The 17,155-nt window shown below is 44.5% G+C and overlaps 1 protein-coding gene across 2 annotated transcripts in view; it reads right to left on the bottom strand.

Moving 5' to 3' along the window:
- Window positions 1-7,396: 7,396 nt before the first annotated feature.
- Window positions 7,397-17,155, bottom strand: part of LOC137353663 (epidermal growth factor receptor kinase substrate 8-like protein 1) — an 88,300-nt gene continuing 78,541 nt past the window's right edge. For both annotated transcript variants that reach the window (XM_068020020.1, XM_068020021.1), the window contains 4 exons: window positions 16,233-16,359; window positions 13,635-13,815; window positions 11,890-12,022; window positions 7,397-9,490 (listed from right to left, as the gene is read on the bottom strand). In XM_068020020.1, the coding sequence (XP_067876121.1) occupies window positions 9,404-9,490; window positions 11,890-12,022; window positions 13,635-13,815; window positions 16,233-16,359 (528 nt within the window). In that variant the 3' untranslated portion in view covers window positions 7,397-9,403. The remainder of the gene's footprint in view (window positions 9,491-11,889; window positions 12,023-13,634; window positions 13,816-16,232; window positions 16,360-17,155) is intronic.

Here is a 17,155-nt window from a genome sequence, read left to right as displayed (position 1 = left end):
TTGGGGGAAGAAAATCTGGTGGCTGACAGTCAGGAATCATCCAATCAGGTCATGAAGAATCGATTTGCTTTCCAGGGGAAGGTGGGGCACCATGAGGATGGGCGTGTTGGGCGACCAATGGCAGGAGTGGGGGGGGGAACGGGATGGCTGGGGGTCAAGCGATGACACCTCCAGGAATATGTCCAAGCAGAGTTGGCAACCCTAGTGTACAGTTGCTTAAATTTTGCAGGAAAGGTTGTCATCTTGAGGAGTGAACAAGGTGTGGGGGCTGTGAGATTGTGCGAGATCAATGGAGCCAAGAAAATACAAAAAGAAAGAAGTTAGTGATAAGAGATAAAAGAGGCAATAGTGAAATTGTGTATATATGTATGCTGCTAAATGTGCCACTTGTATTTAATTGATGTAAGCTGAAGATGTGCATGTACATATTTTCAACAATATTATTTAGGTGTGATTTACATTTTAGAATAAGGTTTTTTTTTCCAAATATGCTGTAAATTTTGAGTTTCTCAGTCAGAAACAATCCTGTGAATCCTGTGCCATTGGGTCAGGGAGAACGATGAATGTTCCGTCATTAGCAGGGCAATGCCATTGCTTCTTTGTGCAGTGCATTATGGGAAGGATGACCTCATTGTACTCATAGCAACTTGGTTCAGCAACCAATAGTTATCCTTATCTTGTTGCGTCAAATGATATCATTATTTCCGGGTTGGCTTTGCAACAGGGTATCAGATAGAGTTGGCCTAGAAACTGTTTGGTGTTGGACCATCTTGTAGAACAATGCTCTAGACATCAATTTAAGCACATTGTCAATGAATGGCCCAGTTCTGAGGAAAGATTAGCCAAACAGGGTCTTTTAGGTGCAAGTGGAAAAGTGACCTTTTAGAATCTGTAAAGATAGTACAGAAAGAGTAACTCTGGAACATTACGTTAAACTGGACTGCGGCAGTAGAGGGCCGAGGTTGAACTAGAAAAAAAACAGAGAAAGAATGATAAATACAATGAACTGATTCCCAAGTGCTTGGGGTGAGAACTCTATAATCATTGGGATCTTGTCGTGAAAGGAAATGGTAGAATTGTTCTCAGTGGATGAGCCAATACAGGAAGACTAGCCTCCCTCATCTGTATAAGTCTTGCGATGCCACAGAATGAGTCCATTCGGCCCATCGTGTCTGTGCTGGCCTGTGAACGAGTTGTCCAATTAGCCCGACTCATCAGCTTATTCCCCCCTAACTCTGCAAATTAATCCTCTTCATGTCCAATTGCCTCTCTGAAGGTTCCTGTGGAATCAGATTCTCCCAACCTTTCAGGTAGTGCGTTCCAGATCATAACAGCCCTCCGTGCGAAGAAATTTCTCCTCATTTCCCCTTCTAGTCCTTTTGCCAATTATTTTAAATCTATGACCTCTGGCTACTGAACCACTTGCCAGAGGAAATAGTTTGTCCCTACGTGCTCGATCAAAACCCCTCATAGTTTCGAATAACTCCTGAAAACTCATATTGGACTGGCTGGCGATTAGTGTCCTATCAACTCTCGACTGTCAGCCTTGGCTCAGTTGGTATTACTCTTACCTCTGAGTCTGTGGTTGTGAGTACAAGCCCCACTCAAAATTTTTCTTACAGTCAAGAGTCATCAAACCAAACTAGTGAGAAACCAGTTTGACTTTGGGCTGGATTTTGTTCTCCCCCAGGTGTCAGGGTCTGTGGCGGGGGTGGTGAGTGGTGGGTGGGGGCATGAAGATGCCTCCAGGAGACGGCCGCCACGCACCCTGACGCCAGGAGGGCCCGTCCCAAAATTACCAGCGGTGGCGAGGACTCGTGGTGGCCCCCCTCCCCCCGCCACTTGGTGATGGGACCCCCATTTGAATATTTAAATAAATCAAAATTAATGAATTAATGATACTTATGTCGCCACCCGATGTTCCGCTGCGATCTTCGGGGCGGGTCGCCGGGACTCCTGTGCCTTCGGATCGCTGTCCGGGGAAACGAAGCGCCATACTAGTGGGGAGAGGGGGAGAAGGTCAGCTTTTCTGTGTGGGGGTCGTGGGGGGGGAAAGGATTCCAAAGTAACGTCATGGGTGTAAGGAATGGTGGGAAGGGTTGGAGTTTAAAGTTTGTGCAGTTTGCGGGGGCAGGGTGGGAAGGTCGGATGGACAAGGTGAGTATTTTTGGGGGGGTACAGGGAAAATCATTAATTTTATTGTTATGGGGGGGAGGGGGGAGGGGAGAGGAGCAGAAGAAATGTCTTTATTTTTATTTACGTTAACTTTAAATATTTAAAATTACCGGTAAATTTTCCTTTAAAAATGGTGTCAGTGCCGGCACACAGGCAGCTGAAGCCATTGCTGGGGATGGATATCCCACCCTCTCCATGTGATTGGGTGGGGGTGGGGGGGGGGGGGAGGGGGGGGGGGAGGGTGGCCTGCCCCGGCTATTTAAATGAGCCGCCGTAGGGAAGATTGCGGTGGCTCTGTGTGCGGGCCGCCATTTCTTTTGCCTGCCGCTGATGCTCCTTCTGTCTGCCTCATATGAGGTGGGCACACTGCCTGTAGGGAAACACTTCGTAAAAATGCAAACAGTGCACTGGGGTTCATTTGTAGAATGAATAGAATTAGAAAGCAAAGAAATTATCCAGAACCTTGGTTAGACCACATTTGGAGTGCTGTGCACAGTTCTCGGCTCCAAGTTACAAAACAGGCACTGGAGAAGGTGCAAAAACAGATTTACCAGAAATGAGAGGTTATAACTATCAGGTAACTTTCAGCAGGCATGGGGCTCTTTTCTCTAGAAAGGAGAAAGATGAGCGGTGATATGATAGAGGCCTTTAAGATAATGACAGGAGTAGAGAAGATGTTTACACTTGTGGGAGAAACCACAAATAGGGGCCACAAATATGATAGTCACTAATAAATCCAATAGGAGACTCAGCATGAAGCTCTTTCCCAGAGTGTGGTGAGAATGTGGTACTCGCTACCACAGGGAGTGCTTGAGGTGAATAGTATAGATACATTTAAGGGGAAACTAGATAAACATGAGGGAGAAAGGAATAGAAGCATATGCTGATAGGGTGAGATGATGTAGGATGGAAGGAGGCTCATATGGAGCATAAACAACATTGAGTGGTTGGGCCGAGTGGCCTGTTTCTATGCTGTAAATTCCAAGTAATTCCACATAAGTAAAGCTTTAGGTGCAAGATGGCAGGAGCTGAGAAGTTGGGATCCCCAAGTGTGCTTAGGGAATGAGTTGGTGTTTAATGAGCTAAAACTGCACAGAGCACTGGTAAGCTGCCATCAGCTCAACACCTATTCACAGCAACCCTATCCGCTGGGCCATTGTTTTTGCAGGATTATCGGGAGGGAAGTGGGGAAGACTCATGGATCTTCCTGATAGACCTACCCTCCACATCAAATCAACCATCGTGAACAATGCCCAGCTATGCTGTTTAGCGGAGGTATCTGGTTTTCGAGTCTGGCACACAGTGTGCTTTTGACTTTAGTTTTCTTACTTGGTGGCAACTGAACCTCAAAGAAACATGTGGACATATGAAAGTGAAGGACATGAAAAGATCAGCTGGTCCATTGAGTCTCTTCATGATGTGACATTTATATTACCCCATCAGCACTTCTGCTCCAGAAAGCCAGGTAGTGAAGGATAGAATTGGAGCCCCATCTCAACCCACTTTATCGGCTTTTATTTACAGAGATGGACATTAGATACATGCACCTCCAAACTTCTATATATAGACTCACAAGTGAAGCCCCTGTTATTGTTCACCACTGAACACAATTGAGTACTCAATTATTATACAATTAGCACCTACTTCCCCAACTCCAGGAAGGATAGTTGATGACCTTCCCAAAACACCAAATCCAGTTTGAAAACCAGCTGGAATCCGGCTAACGGAGGGTGAAAGACAGGAAGACTGTGGAATGAAGGCAGGGTGTAGTGAAAATTCATTAAAAACCTCAAAAATTAATGTCCCCATTTCACCAGACACAGGACCAAATGGGAAATGGATTTTATAAGGAAGACCCGGTCTTTGGGTTCATTTTCCATTTGAAAACCTTTCAGATAACACAGTGAGCTCTCCAAGCAACACCAGGCAGGTGGCATGTCAGTCAGTCTATCACTGAGGGGTCATCACCTCTCTCACTAGACTGACTGGGCCATTGGTTCTCAACACCCAGTGTCTGTGTCTTTATAAAACATTGGACCGTGTTGCAGTTCTGTAGCTGATAGTGGTCATTCTGTTCTGTTCATCATGTGCCACGTACTGTATTCACTGCTCTCTTGATCTTCCTGAAGTATCTATCATATTGTGTTGTTTTAATAAACATTTGGGTGCTGTTTCTTCACTGAACACATTTCCATTCTTTTATATTTGTGTCAGGGTAAGTTTTTGCACAAGTATTTTGTAAGTGTGTGTGTGTGGGCGTGCAAGCACAAGGGGTTTGTAGTACAAGAGTAAGGAAGTCTTGCTGCAATTGTACAGGGCATTGGTGAGACCACACCTGGAATACTGTGTACAGTTTTGGTCTCTTTACCTAAGGAAGGAAATATGTGCCTTAGAGTGGGTGTAACAAAGGTTCATTAGATTGATTCCTGGATGAAGGGATTGCCCTATGCAGAGGGATTGAATGAACAGATCTTTGACTCTCGAGAGGTTAGAAGAGTGAGTAGTGATCTCATTGAAATATATAATATTCTTAGAGAGCTTGAAAGGGTAGATGGTGAGAGGCTGTTTTCCTTGGTTGGAGAGTCTAGAACAAGGGGTCACGGAGTCAGGATATGGGACCTCATGCATTTCAGACTGAGATGAGGAGAAATTTCTTCATTCAGAGGGTTGTGAATCTTTGGAATTCTCTACCCCAGAGAGCTGTGGATGCTTAGTTGTTGAGTAAATGCGCGACTGAGATCGAGAGATTTTTGGACTCTTAAGAGAATCGAGGGATATGGGAATCTGGTGGGAAAGTGGATTGAGGTAGAAGGTCAGCCATTATCTTAGTGGAGCAGGCTCGAGGGGCCGAATGGCCTACTCATTTTTCTTATGTTCCTATGTATGTCTGTGCACACATGTGTTTGAGCACTTTAACTCCTTAGACACCAGGACAGGTGAATTTTGCAAACAGCATAATTTAAAAACAGTGATGTGGTTAACAGTATCCAATCAAAATGTGAAAAACTATCATGAGAGATGCAATGCTCAGAGTTACCATGGACCAATGAGGTAAGTAGATTTTTTACATTAATTTCTTACTTCTTCTCGAAACATAGATTGCCTGTAATTAAAAACTACAGATCAGAAAAATATCACAAATGTCTTTAATAACTTGTCGTTACCATGTTGAAGATTTTATCCAAGAAAACATCATTAGCGGTTAATCCCCAGGGATTTGAGAAGGGTCAGTAGGAAACGGAGACTCCTCTTATTCCTAGAATGTGATATCAAGGTAAATAAGTGTTTAAAAGTCTCGATGCTGTTGTGACGAGACACCTCCCAGCTCACAATCCAGACATTTCCGACATTCCATAGCAGTTTACCTAGTCTGGGTGGGGAGGTTGTGGGGAGGGGAAGAATATTGGAGTGGTACCTTGTCACTAAGAATGTGACAACAAATTTCCATAACTCCTATTAGAATAATATTCTGGTCTCCATATTACAAAAAGGATATAGAGGCACTGGAGAACGTCCAAAAAGAGATTTACAAGGATGATACCAGAACTGAGAGATTATAAATATCAGGAAAGACTGAACAGGTTGAAGCTCTTTTCTCTCTGAAAGAGAAGGCTGAGGGCTCACCTGAGAGAGGTCTTTAAAATTATGAAAGGGTTTGATAGGGTAGACGTAGAGAAGATATTTCTACTTGTGAGAGAAACAAGAACTAGGTGCGATAAATATAAGATAGTCACTAATAAATCCAATAAGGAATTCAGGAGAAACTTCGTTACCCAGAGAACGGTGAGAATGTGAAACGTGCTGCGACAGGGAGTGGTTGAGGTGAATAGCATAAATGCATTTAAGGATAAGCTCGATAGACAGATGAGGGCAAAAGGAATAGAGGGATATGCTTATTAGTTGAGATGACGTAAAGTAGGAAGAAGCTTGCATGGAGCATAAATGCTGGTATAGACCAGTTGGGATGAATGGTCTGTTTCTGTACTGTAATTTCAATGTAATCCTATGTAAGTACCCCTGTCTCATACAGACATAGTATGCTTTGAGGGGCAAAACAAGGTGGGACTTCTGGCAAGTATTGTCATTCCATCTAATTTTCACTTTTTGAAGAAAAGGGTGGGTTGAATTGGGTCTGTGTCAAAGTCCAACCACTCTATTCCATGCCCAGTTTATGCTTTGGCATTGTCCTCAGGCCAGAGGCAGAAACACTCAACTAACACAAAAGGAAGTTGACCGACAGCCCAACAATCATGAAGGCCACAAGAAATGTTATTGTCAAGCTGAGGATTGTTTGTGGAACAGTTTAGACAACTTTCCTAACATTGCAGTGAATAGAACTGCACAGAGATACAACCTCATATTAAGGCTGGACAGAGGAACATCATGGAAAATTCTCAGAATTCCAGAGCAAGCCATCCAAAAAAATTAAAGGACCATGACCCTCTCATTTCCTCCCCGACCCCCACTGTCCCAACTCTGGTTGTGTTCATGTACCTGGTGGTGTGTTGGAATATTCCAGAAGGTCAGTAAAGTATTTTCATTGTCCACTATGACCCTTCCCTGATTCCAGGAGGCTTGGTGAGTTTCCGCAGTGCATCTTGTAAATGGTACACACTGCTGCCACAGTGTGCCGGTGGTGGAGGGAGTGAATGTTTAAGGTGGTGGGTGGGATGCCAATCAAGCAGGTAGCTTTGTGCTGGATGGTGTCGAGCCTCTTGAGTGTTGTTGGAGCTGCACCCATCCAGGCAAGTGGAGAGTATTCCATCACACTCCTGACTTGTGCCTTGTAGATGGTGGACAGGCTTTGGGGAGTCAGGAGGTGGGTTACTCGCTGCAGAATTCCCAGCCTCTGAGCTGCTCTTGTAGCCATAGTATTTATATGGCTGGTCCAGTTCAGTTTCTGGCCAATGGTAACCCCCAGGATGTTGATGGTGTAGGGAATTCAGCAATAGTAATGCCGTTGAATGTCAAGGGGAGATGGTTAGATTCTTTCTTGTTGGAGATGGTCATTGCCTGACACTTGTGTAGTGCGAATGCTACTTGTGGATAGGGGGTGGACTCAGTGGTCGGATGCATATTCTCATCCCAATACAGCTCTTTCATCGTCACGTAGAGAAGAAAAAATAAATACATTTGAAAGCGAATGAAGACATTTGTAGTGTTCAGCACCAACTGGAGTAATAACAAACCAAGGACAGCACATTTTCACTGTTTGTCACTGTACATTTTATTGACTTTATACAGAAAGAGGCAGACACCCAGACAACCTGTCCTGGTTGTAAAGTGAAAAATAAATAGCAGCATTTGAGTATACTGGTGGCAATCCATTTACCATCATTCAGGAAGAACTCAGGCTTCTGTGCTGAAAGGCGAAAACCGTAATGTATCACCAGTTGCATGAAAAGCAGCTATGGCAAAAAAGAGGTTTTTCATCTTTTACCATAAAGTAACTGTCACCGCTGAATTCCACTGCAGAATTTCTTGGCACAAGCCCACATTCGGGCTATTGCTTTCTGTGCTTGGATTATGAGCCATTGTTTTATAATAAATATGCAGAAAAATGTTGGTTACATAGGAAATAGGAGCTGGAGTTGGCCATACAGACCCTTGACTCTGCTCTGCCATTGAATAACATCATGGCTAATCATCTATCTCAACTCTACTTCCCTGCCCTATCCCTATATATCAACCGAACCATCCCTTGCTATCTCCAGTGATGTGGGTGGCCTGTACGTAATTCAAAATAAGTTCCGCTCTGGTCAGCACATGCCTCATTTCCTCCCATCTCCCCCGCAGGGCAGGCCAACAGCCTTGGCATAGCAAACATTTGCCAGTGCCTCACAAGCTCAGTTGATTTGCTTCTGCATGGAGTCGGAGGATTGGTTGAAGAATATCTGCTAGTCGTGGATTCCCTTTGCTTACTTCCACATAGCAGTATCTGTTGTGGAAAAACTCCCTTTGAGGGTTTTTTTTGGTGAAATGAGTTTAGTTTCCAACAGGCCAAGCTTCCTGTTGGCACAAGGTCGCAGCACTGATTGGCTTTGGTGATATTTGATTGGCATCAAGCTACGAGAGATTTTGGACATACATGGCAATTTCTTCGTTGTCGCTGGGTTAATAGCCCTGAATTTCCTACCTAAAGATCGAAGCACCATAACCTCATGGACCGCCATGGTTTAAGAAGAAAGCCCACACCATCACCATCTTCTCAGGGAAACTGGGTACGGGCAATTCATGTGACCTTGTCACACCTGAGAAAAGATGATAAAAATGATGGGGGTGTCATGTTGGTGTACGAGAGGTGATGGAATTCCTGGTCAGGATAATATGAGTAGGGGTGGGGCAGTGGTGGGAGGCGACCGTGTAGGAAGGCTAGACATGGTAAAAGTCCCTCTACCAACAGCTCCAACCAAGAAAAATGGGAGCATTCTATCACGAAAAGACCTTGCTGTTGTGAACATTCAAAGCCATTTTCAGAAATCTCCATCAACCTTACATTGCACTAGTTTCAAAACTCATTCTATATTTATAAGGGAATGATTACATATGTAGTTACCATGTATACATCCATAAAATGCAATTTCAATTTCTTATCAAAAGCTTTTTCAATAACGCATAAATTCAGTTTTTTCTTTTTACATTCTTATGATTTTCCCCCTCCCCACTTTTGAAAAGCTGGCTAACTTATTACTTATGCCCTCCTATCTTCTCTCTTCATCAGGCTTGGCTAGGCTGGGATGCCCTTCCTCCACAGAGCCAAGGTCTCTGAACAGATGTTTGTTGGCTCCTGGAGAATATTGTAGAGGACACAGTCTCTCTATAACAACAAGTCAAGTGGCTGAAGGAAGATTTGTAAAAAAAAACATTATTTCCTTTGTTCAAAACTGTTCACCGGTTGCAGCTCCATATTGGCCCAATCTTGGGCCATTCTACTGCAATAAAGAGGTGGCCATTGTCCAGTCATAGTAGAGTATGCAGTGGCACCAATTTCAGATCTGTACAACTTCATCCCCTAAAGTGGCTGATTCTTATTAAAGGCAATACGTGTAGAACTAAAAGTCAATCTACATTACATGTACATTTTTTTGGGGGGTAACTTCTGGTGTTGTGAGGGCTACAATACTAATGTCACACATTTGCACACCTAATAATGGCAGTTGAGGTGTCCAAAGAGTTGCCTGAAAAAATATAGTCTATGTACTGGGAATATGAGCACTTTCTCCTCTCCTCACAAAGTGGACATTTTTATTTCATAATCCACCTTTTTCTTCTGTTTTTCCATTATGGCTTCCAACTCCGTTACATCCCGGTTTTCCTGTAAGAAATTCATTAATAAGAGCAGTTTTAGAAATTGGAAAAGGCCTGTTATACCTAACTGGGCCTTCCATTCTTGATAGATTAACATGACGGAGAAGTTGAGTAGACTAGGGTTCTATTTCCTGAAGTTCAGAAGAATGAGAGGTGATCTAATTGAAATGTACAAAATTCTTAAGGAGCTTGACAGGGTAGATGCTGAGGAATATGCTGGGGTTATAGTCTCAGAGTAAGGGGTCAGAGTAAGGTGAGCAGAAATTTCTTCACTCAAAGGGTTTGGAATTCTCTATCCCAGAGAACTGTAGATGCTCAGTCATTGAGTATATTCAAGACAGAGGTTGACAGATTTTTGGATATTAAAGGAATTAAGAGATATTAGGATAGTATGGGAAGGTAGAGTTGAGGTGGCCTTGATCTTGTCGAATGGTGGAACAGGCTTAAAGGCTCAAACGGCCTATTCCAGCTCCTATTTCTTATGTTCTTAAGACTGGCTTATCTTCTCACCATATTCCTCAATCTCTTCAGAAATGTATCAAACTGTCGATTGAATCCACTCATCCGACCTGTTTCCCAAGTAACGTATTCCATAATAACTTGTCCGCTTCAGTCAAAGTGTTCGACCTGGCTTGTCTTTTTAACTTGTGCCTGGTGGGCAATTGAACCTTTCACCACATTGAACAATTCGCTCTGACAATTCCAAGCCAACCACTATCTGGACCTGGGCATATATTGCCACTCCTCCATCGCTGCCCATGTCCTAGAATTTCCTATTGACCACCATCATGGAAGCACCTTCGAAACACGGACTATAGCTGGTTCAAGTAGAAGGCTGGCCACAACCTCCTCTGCACAATCAGAAATGGGCATTAAATGTGGCCTTGCCATCCTTTTAATGAGCTGTGGGGTAGGGGTTGCAGGATGGGAAAAGGAGTCAGATCTGAACTCGGATTCCTTAAAGTTTATAGGGAGCAAAAATTTGTGTTTGATCTGCCAGATTCCCGCTATGACTTTATCCTGAGACTGTCGGACCAGGCAGGAATTAGGCCTGAACCTGGATTAGTGGGTTCCAGCCTTGCCTTCCTGCTTCTGGATGCTCTTTTGGGGGTGGGAGTCTGTCTGACTTCCTCAAGCTAAGCTATTGACATGGAGGAAGGGTTGGAATTAGGGGACAGGGACTTCCTTCATCAGGATTTCCGACAATATTGGACCTCAAAGGCATTTAACAGCATAAGAAAAGAGACCAGGGTCTATCTAGTTCACCTGCTATCCTGATTAGTTCCATGATACGACAGTAATGAAGTTTTGATGAAAAAATAGACATGCTATTGAAACTTTTTGTCTTGCACTCATCAAGACAGATGCAAGAATACCAAATTTAAAAGGGAGCAACAATTTATACTGCATGAGAAAAGGGTGATGATTAGTTGGCAAGTCGACTCTGATTGGTCAAGGCATTGCCAAGGCGAATGCACCAGGGAACTATTGTCCTCCAAGCTCTTGTTTAATTCAGAAAAAAAGGTGCAAAGCCTGGACATATTCCTTTTGTCTGCAGAGGACAGGTCACTGTGTATGAATATATGTAGCTTCTAGAAAATGTAATTGAGTCACATTGCGAGCTCAATTGATAATCTTAAATTGGTTGTTAGTGTAAGTCTTAGCACACTTGGGATTGTTCAGTAAGTACTGTCCAATTGCGGAATCACATCTAATGTTGGACCTAGTGTTCTGAGTTTTGCAAGTACAGGCTGGTTGAGTTGTTGACTAATTACAGTGATCAGTCTCTATTAATGAGTCTACAACAGACCCAGACATGAGGGGAGGAAAACCCCCAGTGGTGGAGAGCTTTGGGAACCATCGGTCCCAAGTCACCTGTTCCTCCAAAGCACGTTACACTCGCCACACGTCATGTTTCAAATTACTGATATACTGGATCCTCAAAGTGTTACTTTGTGGAAGAAATCTATCTGATTTGCATTTGAATAAATGAATACTAACAGCTTCCACCATCTCCCTAGGGAGCTTGTGTTTGTGCCAATTATTTTTGAATTTTGAGTGCCTGTGTTTCTCTGGCGGGTGTGGTCTGCAGGCTTGGATAGTAGTATGGATGCCAGAGGATCTGCCTTGCATGGTGACCCATAAGGTTACTTCTAAATGGGAATAAATCACAACAAACCCTCAACACCACCCACACTGCCTCCCCTACCAAACCAAGGCCATAGTGGGCGTAGGAGGAGGAAATAATTAGTCAGGGATCTAGCTCTCCATTGCTAACCAATGATCTCCTCCTCCACCACTGGAAAATTTGCAGGTATGGACCATTGGTCAACCGAGAGTGTTTCTGTAAGCCATGTAGACAATATGTTTCTCCCAATATTTAAAGCAACAGAAATATCCTTTTACCTCGAGCACTGATTTCTGGACCATTATCTGGCTGTAGACACGTGTTCCCTCCTCTGGACTCACTGATCTCAATTCGTCTTTCTGCAGAGAGAAGAGCTGAGCACCAGTCAGAATCCCAAGAGAATTCACCGTCCTGAGAGAGAGAGAGAGAGAGAGAGGTGATTAACATTCTGATGAATCTTCTGTAGCTCTGTTTGTGCATTCTCTCCCACACTGTGTTGTGACTGTTCTGCATTTAGACCCAAGCGAGAGTAAAGGATGGTAATTAGACACTTCCCATTTTCTCCACCTCCCTGTTCCCCCCACCTTCCTGCCAAAAGTTTCCTACCTGGCTGAATTATAGAGCAGGACTGAGAGATGATGATGCGAATCCTCACCTGAGCTCTGTCCCACATAGGAAGCAATGAAACCCAGGCCAGCTGCAGAGTGGCACTGGCAGAGGCCTCAGACCAGACTACTAGGCCTGACCACTAGGCCAAGAATTGTGTGTGGTGTAAGGAGACTACAGGAGAGGAAGAGAGAGAGAGAGAAATTAGCAAGCATCAAAGTAAATTCCAAAAAAGGATATAGAGACACTGGAGGAGGTGCCAAAAAAAGATTTCCTGGGATGATACCAGAAGTGAGAGGTTACACCTTTCAGGAAAGATAGAACCAGGCTGGAAAACTTCAGAAAAGAGTTTGAGGGGTGAACTGACAGAGAGTTTTAGGATTATGAAGGGATTTGATAGGGCAGACGAAGAGAAAAGTTTCTGCTTGTGAGGGAGTCCAGAACTAGGAGCCATAAATTTAAAATATTCACTAATATATCCAATAGGGAATTCAGGAGAAACTTCTTTACCCAGAATGTGGTAAGCATGTGGAACTTGCTACCACATGGAGTGGTTGACGTGAATATTATAGGTGTGTTTAAGGGGAAGCTGGATAAACAATGAGGGAGAAAGGAATAGAAGGATATGTTGATAGGGTGAGATGAGGTAGGGTAGGAGGTAGTGTGGAGCATAAACACCAGCATCGACCAACTGGGCCGATTGGCCTGTTTCTGCACTATAGATATATGATCTGTAATAAAACCCTGATCCTTCACTACCATGCAATAAAAATAACCCAAGCCCATGAGGAACAGGGTTGTTAAGATGCCCTGAAGGATTTTTTTTTTTTTTTTTACAGAGGAGGCTTATAGCTCAGGTAAAAGGGCACTAAGCCGCATAGTGCAAGTGTTGCCCAACAACACAAAAGGATGTAACTGGAGACAACACCACGGCCTCACTGGGAGCTGCATGGACTTCACTGGACACAGAACATTGGATGCATTTCTCAAGGTGACTCTGGAGATTTAGGACACAGACTCTCCTACAATGTGGGTGCCTGGCATTACACTGAACTCGTATTCCTATTGTAGTTGGATAGGGGTTGCCAAGCTGCATTTCGAGAGGCTTCACCACGTGGCCTTTTGCCCCGCCCCCACACTCTTGCTATTGGTCGCCTGACACGCCCATCCTCATTTCAACCCAGCTTCCCACGCCAAGCAAGCAGACTTCTCGATACCCAATTGGCTATTCTTGACTTTTGAGTCAAACCGCCTTGTGTTCCCCATCACCCCACTATAATTTATTTAATGCATTTATGAATTTTGCTCCAGGGTGTTGCTCGCAGAAGTGTCCCAGAGATTCAACTTTATTTCCTGTAGCTTCTTGCTCAATTCAGGAGGGTTGGCGACCCTCTGGCTGGACAGAGACCCAACTTACACCTGAGAAAAGCCTTTGGCCTCCAGCCAAGTTTTGACTTCACTCGGAGAGGAATCGTAGTTCAGGGGGACAGAGGTATCGAGGGTCTTCTGGACGTGAATGATCTTAGGTTGTGTCGTCCTTCCGTCGGCTATCCTCCGCAATAGCTCTTCATTCATTATGGTAATCTGGGTATTACGCTCTAGGGAAATAACATACACTGTAGGTTACTGTCAGTCTAGACTGGATGGATGACAGCATTGGAAAACATTGACTGTGCTCCTCTTGCTAGCCTTGTCGCTGCAGGTACCAAGCCTTTCATATGAGTCAGGTCCAGACTCATTACCAACCTGAACTCAGTTCGCTGAACACAACTGGGGCAGCAGCAGAGTTGCTACTGCAGTGCTACAGAACCCCTGGGCAGCTGATGCAAATGTTATAAAGGTGCTTCCATTTTTTAATATATTTTTTGAGGACCTGTGTTTTAAAACTGAAAAGATTCCATGGATGTGTTTTTTTTTAAACAAAGTTCACTGAAAAGACACTTGAGATGTCATTTGAAAACAACCTTTGCTGGAAATCAGGTACTTAGAGCTCAATAAACAACGGAAACCTTGGTGACCCGGGGAAGATGTTTACAGAGAAGTGACATGCGAAGATTTATAAGCGGTCAGGAGGTTCTGATCTGCTGTTTGGGGTTTTGCTTATGAGATATTGTTTTGGTTCAGTTGGTGTGGACAGTGTTTGAAAAGCAGTTTAAGATCAACCTGCCAAGGAATAAACCCCCAGCTCATCTTTCCTGCACCTCTCTGAGAGGTCCAGTGTGTCAGCTCCTCTGTATTTGGAAAAAACCCTGTGAAACCAGAGTGTGATAGCGGAAGCCCCTGATGCTGCCTTTCCCCTGGAAAGCCTACCAGACTATTTCTCAATATCTCCAGAACGTACTGCTTCTGAAAATATCCTCGTGACCTGTCACTGTAAACCCAGATGCCAGACCAAAGGGACAATTCACATCCTTCCATATCTTCTCTTTTTTTCTTCAAGAATTAGCAAGTATTTGACCAAAGTATTTTTTCGCCTCCTTTTTTAACAGAGCTCTGCACAGAGAATTTCTTTATTTTTTTCAGCATGGATGTGAGTTTGTGTGTGTGGGATTTTAAAGGGGAACTTTCATATTTAAATCTGTGCGTTAATGCTTTGCTTCATTACTGGGTACATCTTGTTTTGGAATAAACTGATAATTTTGTTGTTTATTAAAGAAACCTGGTTGGTGTATTTTATTCCGGGATAAAGAGTAGAGTATATGATTGGCCACTTCGGTAACTGGGTAAACATTTAAATAAATGTTGTGAGCTGTAGAGACGTGCAACTAGAAAAGACAGTGCACTCCTCCCACCTCGGGTCGTAACACAAAGAATCTGCCAGGGTGTTCCCATGCCTGTTCATTATCCAGTGACCTCTGCTGGAAAGTGTGGGTGTGTATGTCCGGGTGTATGTGCAGATGTGTAAAGCTGTGTGTGTGTGTTTCTGTGCGTGTGTACGCACGCGCACAGTGGGGTTTATATAATAACAGTCTTAAATGTTATACTCAGTAACACACGGTGTGTTATTATATAATATATACCATGCTATTCGCAGTAACATACAGTGCTTTATTGTATAATATATACTGTGATGTACCCAGAAACACACAGTGTGTTAATATATAATATATACAGTGATATACTGAGTAACACAGTGTGTTATTATTTAATATACACAGGGGTGTTAAAAACAGAACAGAGGGTTGAATTTTATATGCCCGCCGCGTAGTCGCAGAGACACCGCAATCTTCCGTGTGGCGGCTCATTTAAATATTTGGGGCGGGCCGCCCCCCACCCTCGATCACTTGGAAGGGGTAGGCTGCCCGTCCCCGGCAATGGTGTCAGCTGCCTGTGCGCAGGCGCTGACGCCATTTTTAAAGGGCCGTCAGCCCTACCCGGAAATTTAAATATCTAAAGGTGAAGTGAATAAAAATAAATAAATACATTTCTTCTGCCCCTCTGCCACCACCCCCCCCACCATAACAATTAAATTAATTATTTGCCCTTCCCCCCCCATAAAAAACTTACCTTTACAATCTGACCTTCAGCCCCCCCCCCCCACCAAACTGCACAAACTTTCAACGCCAACCCTTGCCACCATCCCCTACACCCATGACGTTAATTTGACCTTGTTCCCCACCCCCCACACTGATAAACTCACCTCTTCCCCACCCCCCTTCCCCACCTATGTGGTGTCTTGTTTCCCTGGACGGTGATCCGAAGGCGCGGGAGTGCCGGTCAGCGAAGATTGCAGCCGGACATCAGGCGGTGACGTGAGTTTCATTAATTCATCAATTTTAATTTATTTAAATATTTAAATTGGGGTCCCGTTGCCTAGTGGCAGGGGGTGCCGGCACCAGGCCTCACTGCCACCGGTAATCCTGGCGTCAGGGTGCGTGGCAGCCCTCTCCCGGAGGCATCTTCAGGTGCGCCCCCCCCCACCATGAAACCCGACACCTGGAGGAGAACAAAATCCCACCCAGACCGTGAGCTACCCGATAACAGTGTGTTAGTCTAGATATGGTATATTACTTACCTCTCTCTTTTGGAGTCACGCCGAGATTCTCGGAGTTTGAGTCCCAGGCCCCTTGCACATTGTTGGGCTGGATAACTTTTTTTGGAGGGGTGGGGGGTGGGGTGCCCTTTGGAGTCCGTCGACTCTCCTGCAAAACACGAAGGAGCACTTAATGTCCGGTTTCTGCCACACTGGCACATCGAAAAATTAAAGCTAAGAGTCTGCCGGGTTAGTGTACATGCACAAGAATTTTTTTTAAAATTCATTCCTGGGATGTGGGCGTCTCTGGCCAGGCCAGCATTTATTGCCCATCCCTAATTGCCTTTGAGAAGGTGATGGTGAGCTGCGTCTTGAACTGCTGCAGTCCATGTGAGGTAGGTATACCCACAGTGCTGTTAGGAAGGGAGTTCAAGGATTTTGTCCCAGCGACCATGAAGGAGCGGCGATATAGTTCCAAGTCAGGATGGTGTGTAGCTTAGAGGGGAACTTGCAGGTGGTGGTGTTCCCATGCGTCTGCTGCTCTTTAGATGGTAGGGGTCGCGGGTTTGGAAGGTGCTGTCGAAGGAGCCTTGGTGCGTTGCTGCAGTGCATCTTGTAGATGGTACACACTGCTGCCACTGTGCGTCAGTGGTGGAGGGAGTGAATGTTTGTAGATGGGGTGCCAATCAAGCGGGCTGCTTTGTCCTGGATGGTGTCGAGCTTCTTGAGTGTTGTTGGAGCTGCACCCATCCAGGCAAGTGGAGAGTATTCCATCACACTCCTGACTTGTGCCTTGTAGATGATGGACAGGCATTGGGAAGACAGGAGGTGAGTTACTCGCCGCAGAATTCCCAGCCTCTGACCCGCTCTTGCAGCCACAGCATTTATGTGACTCCCCCAGTTCAAATTCTAGTCAATGGTTACCCCCAGGATGTTGATAGTGGGGTATTCAGCGATGGTAATGC

Source organism: Heterodontus francisci, chromosome 41 (genome assembly GCF_036365525.1).
Source record: "Heterodontus francisci isolate sHetFra1 chromosome 41, sHetFra1.hap1, whole genome shotgun sequence".
Taxonomy (NCBI): Eukaryota; Metazoa; Chordata; class Chondrichthyes; order Heterodontiformes; family Heterodontidae; genus Heterodontus; species Heterodontus francisci.
Note: the sequence above shows the minus strand (reverse complement) of the source record. Positions and strands in the feature narration are given on the sequence as shown.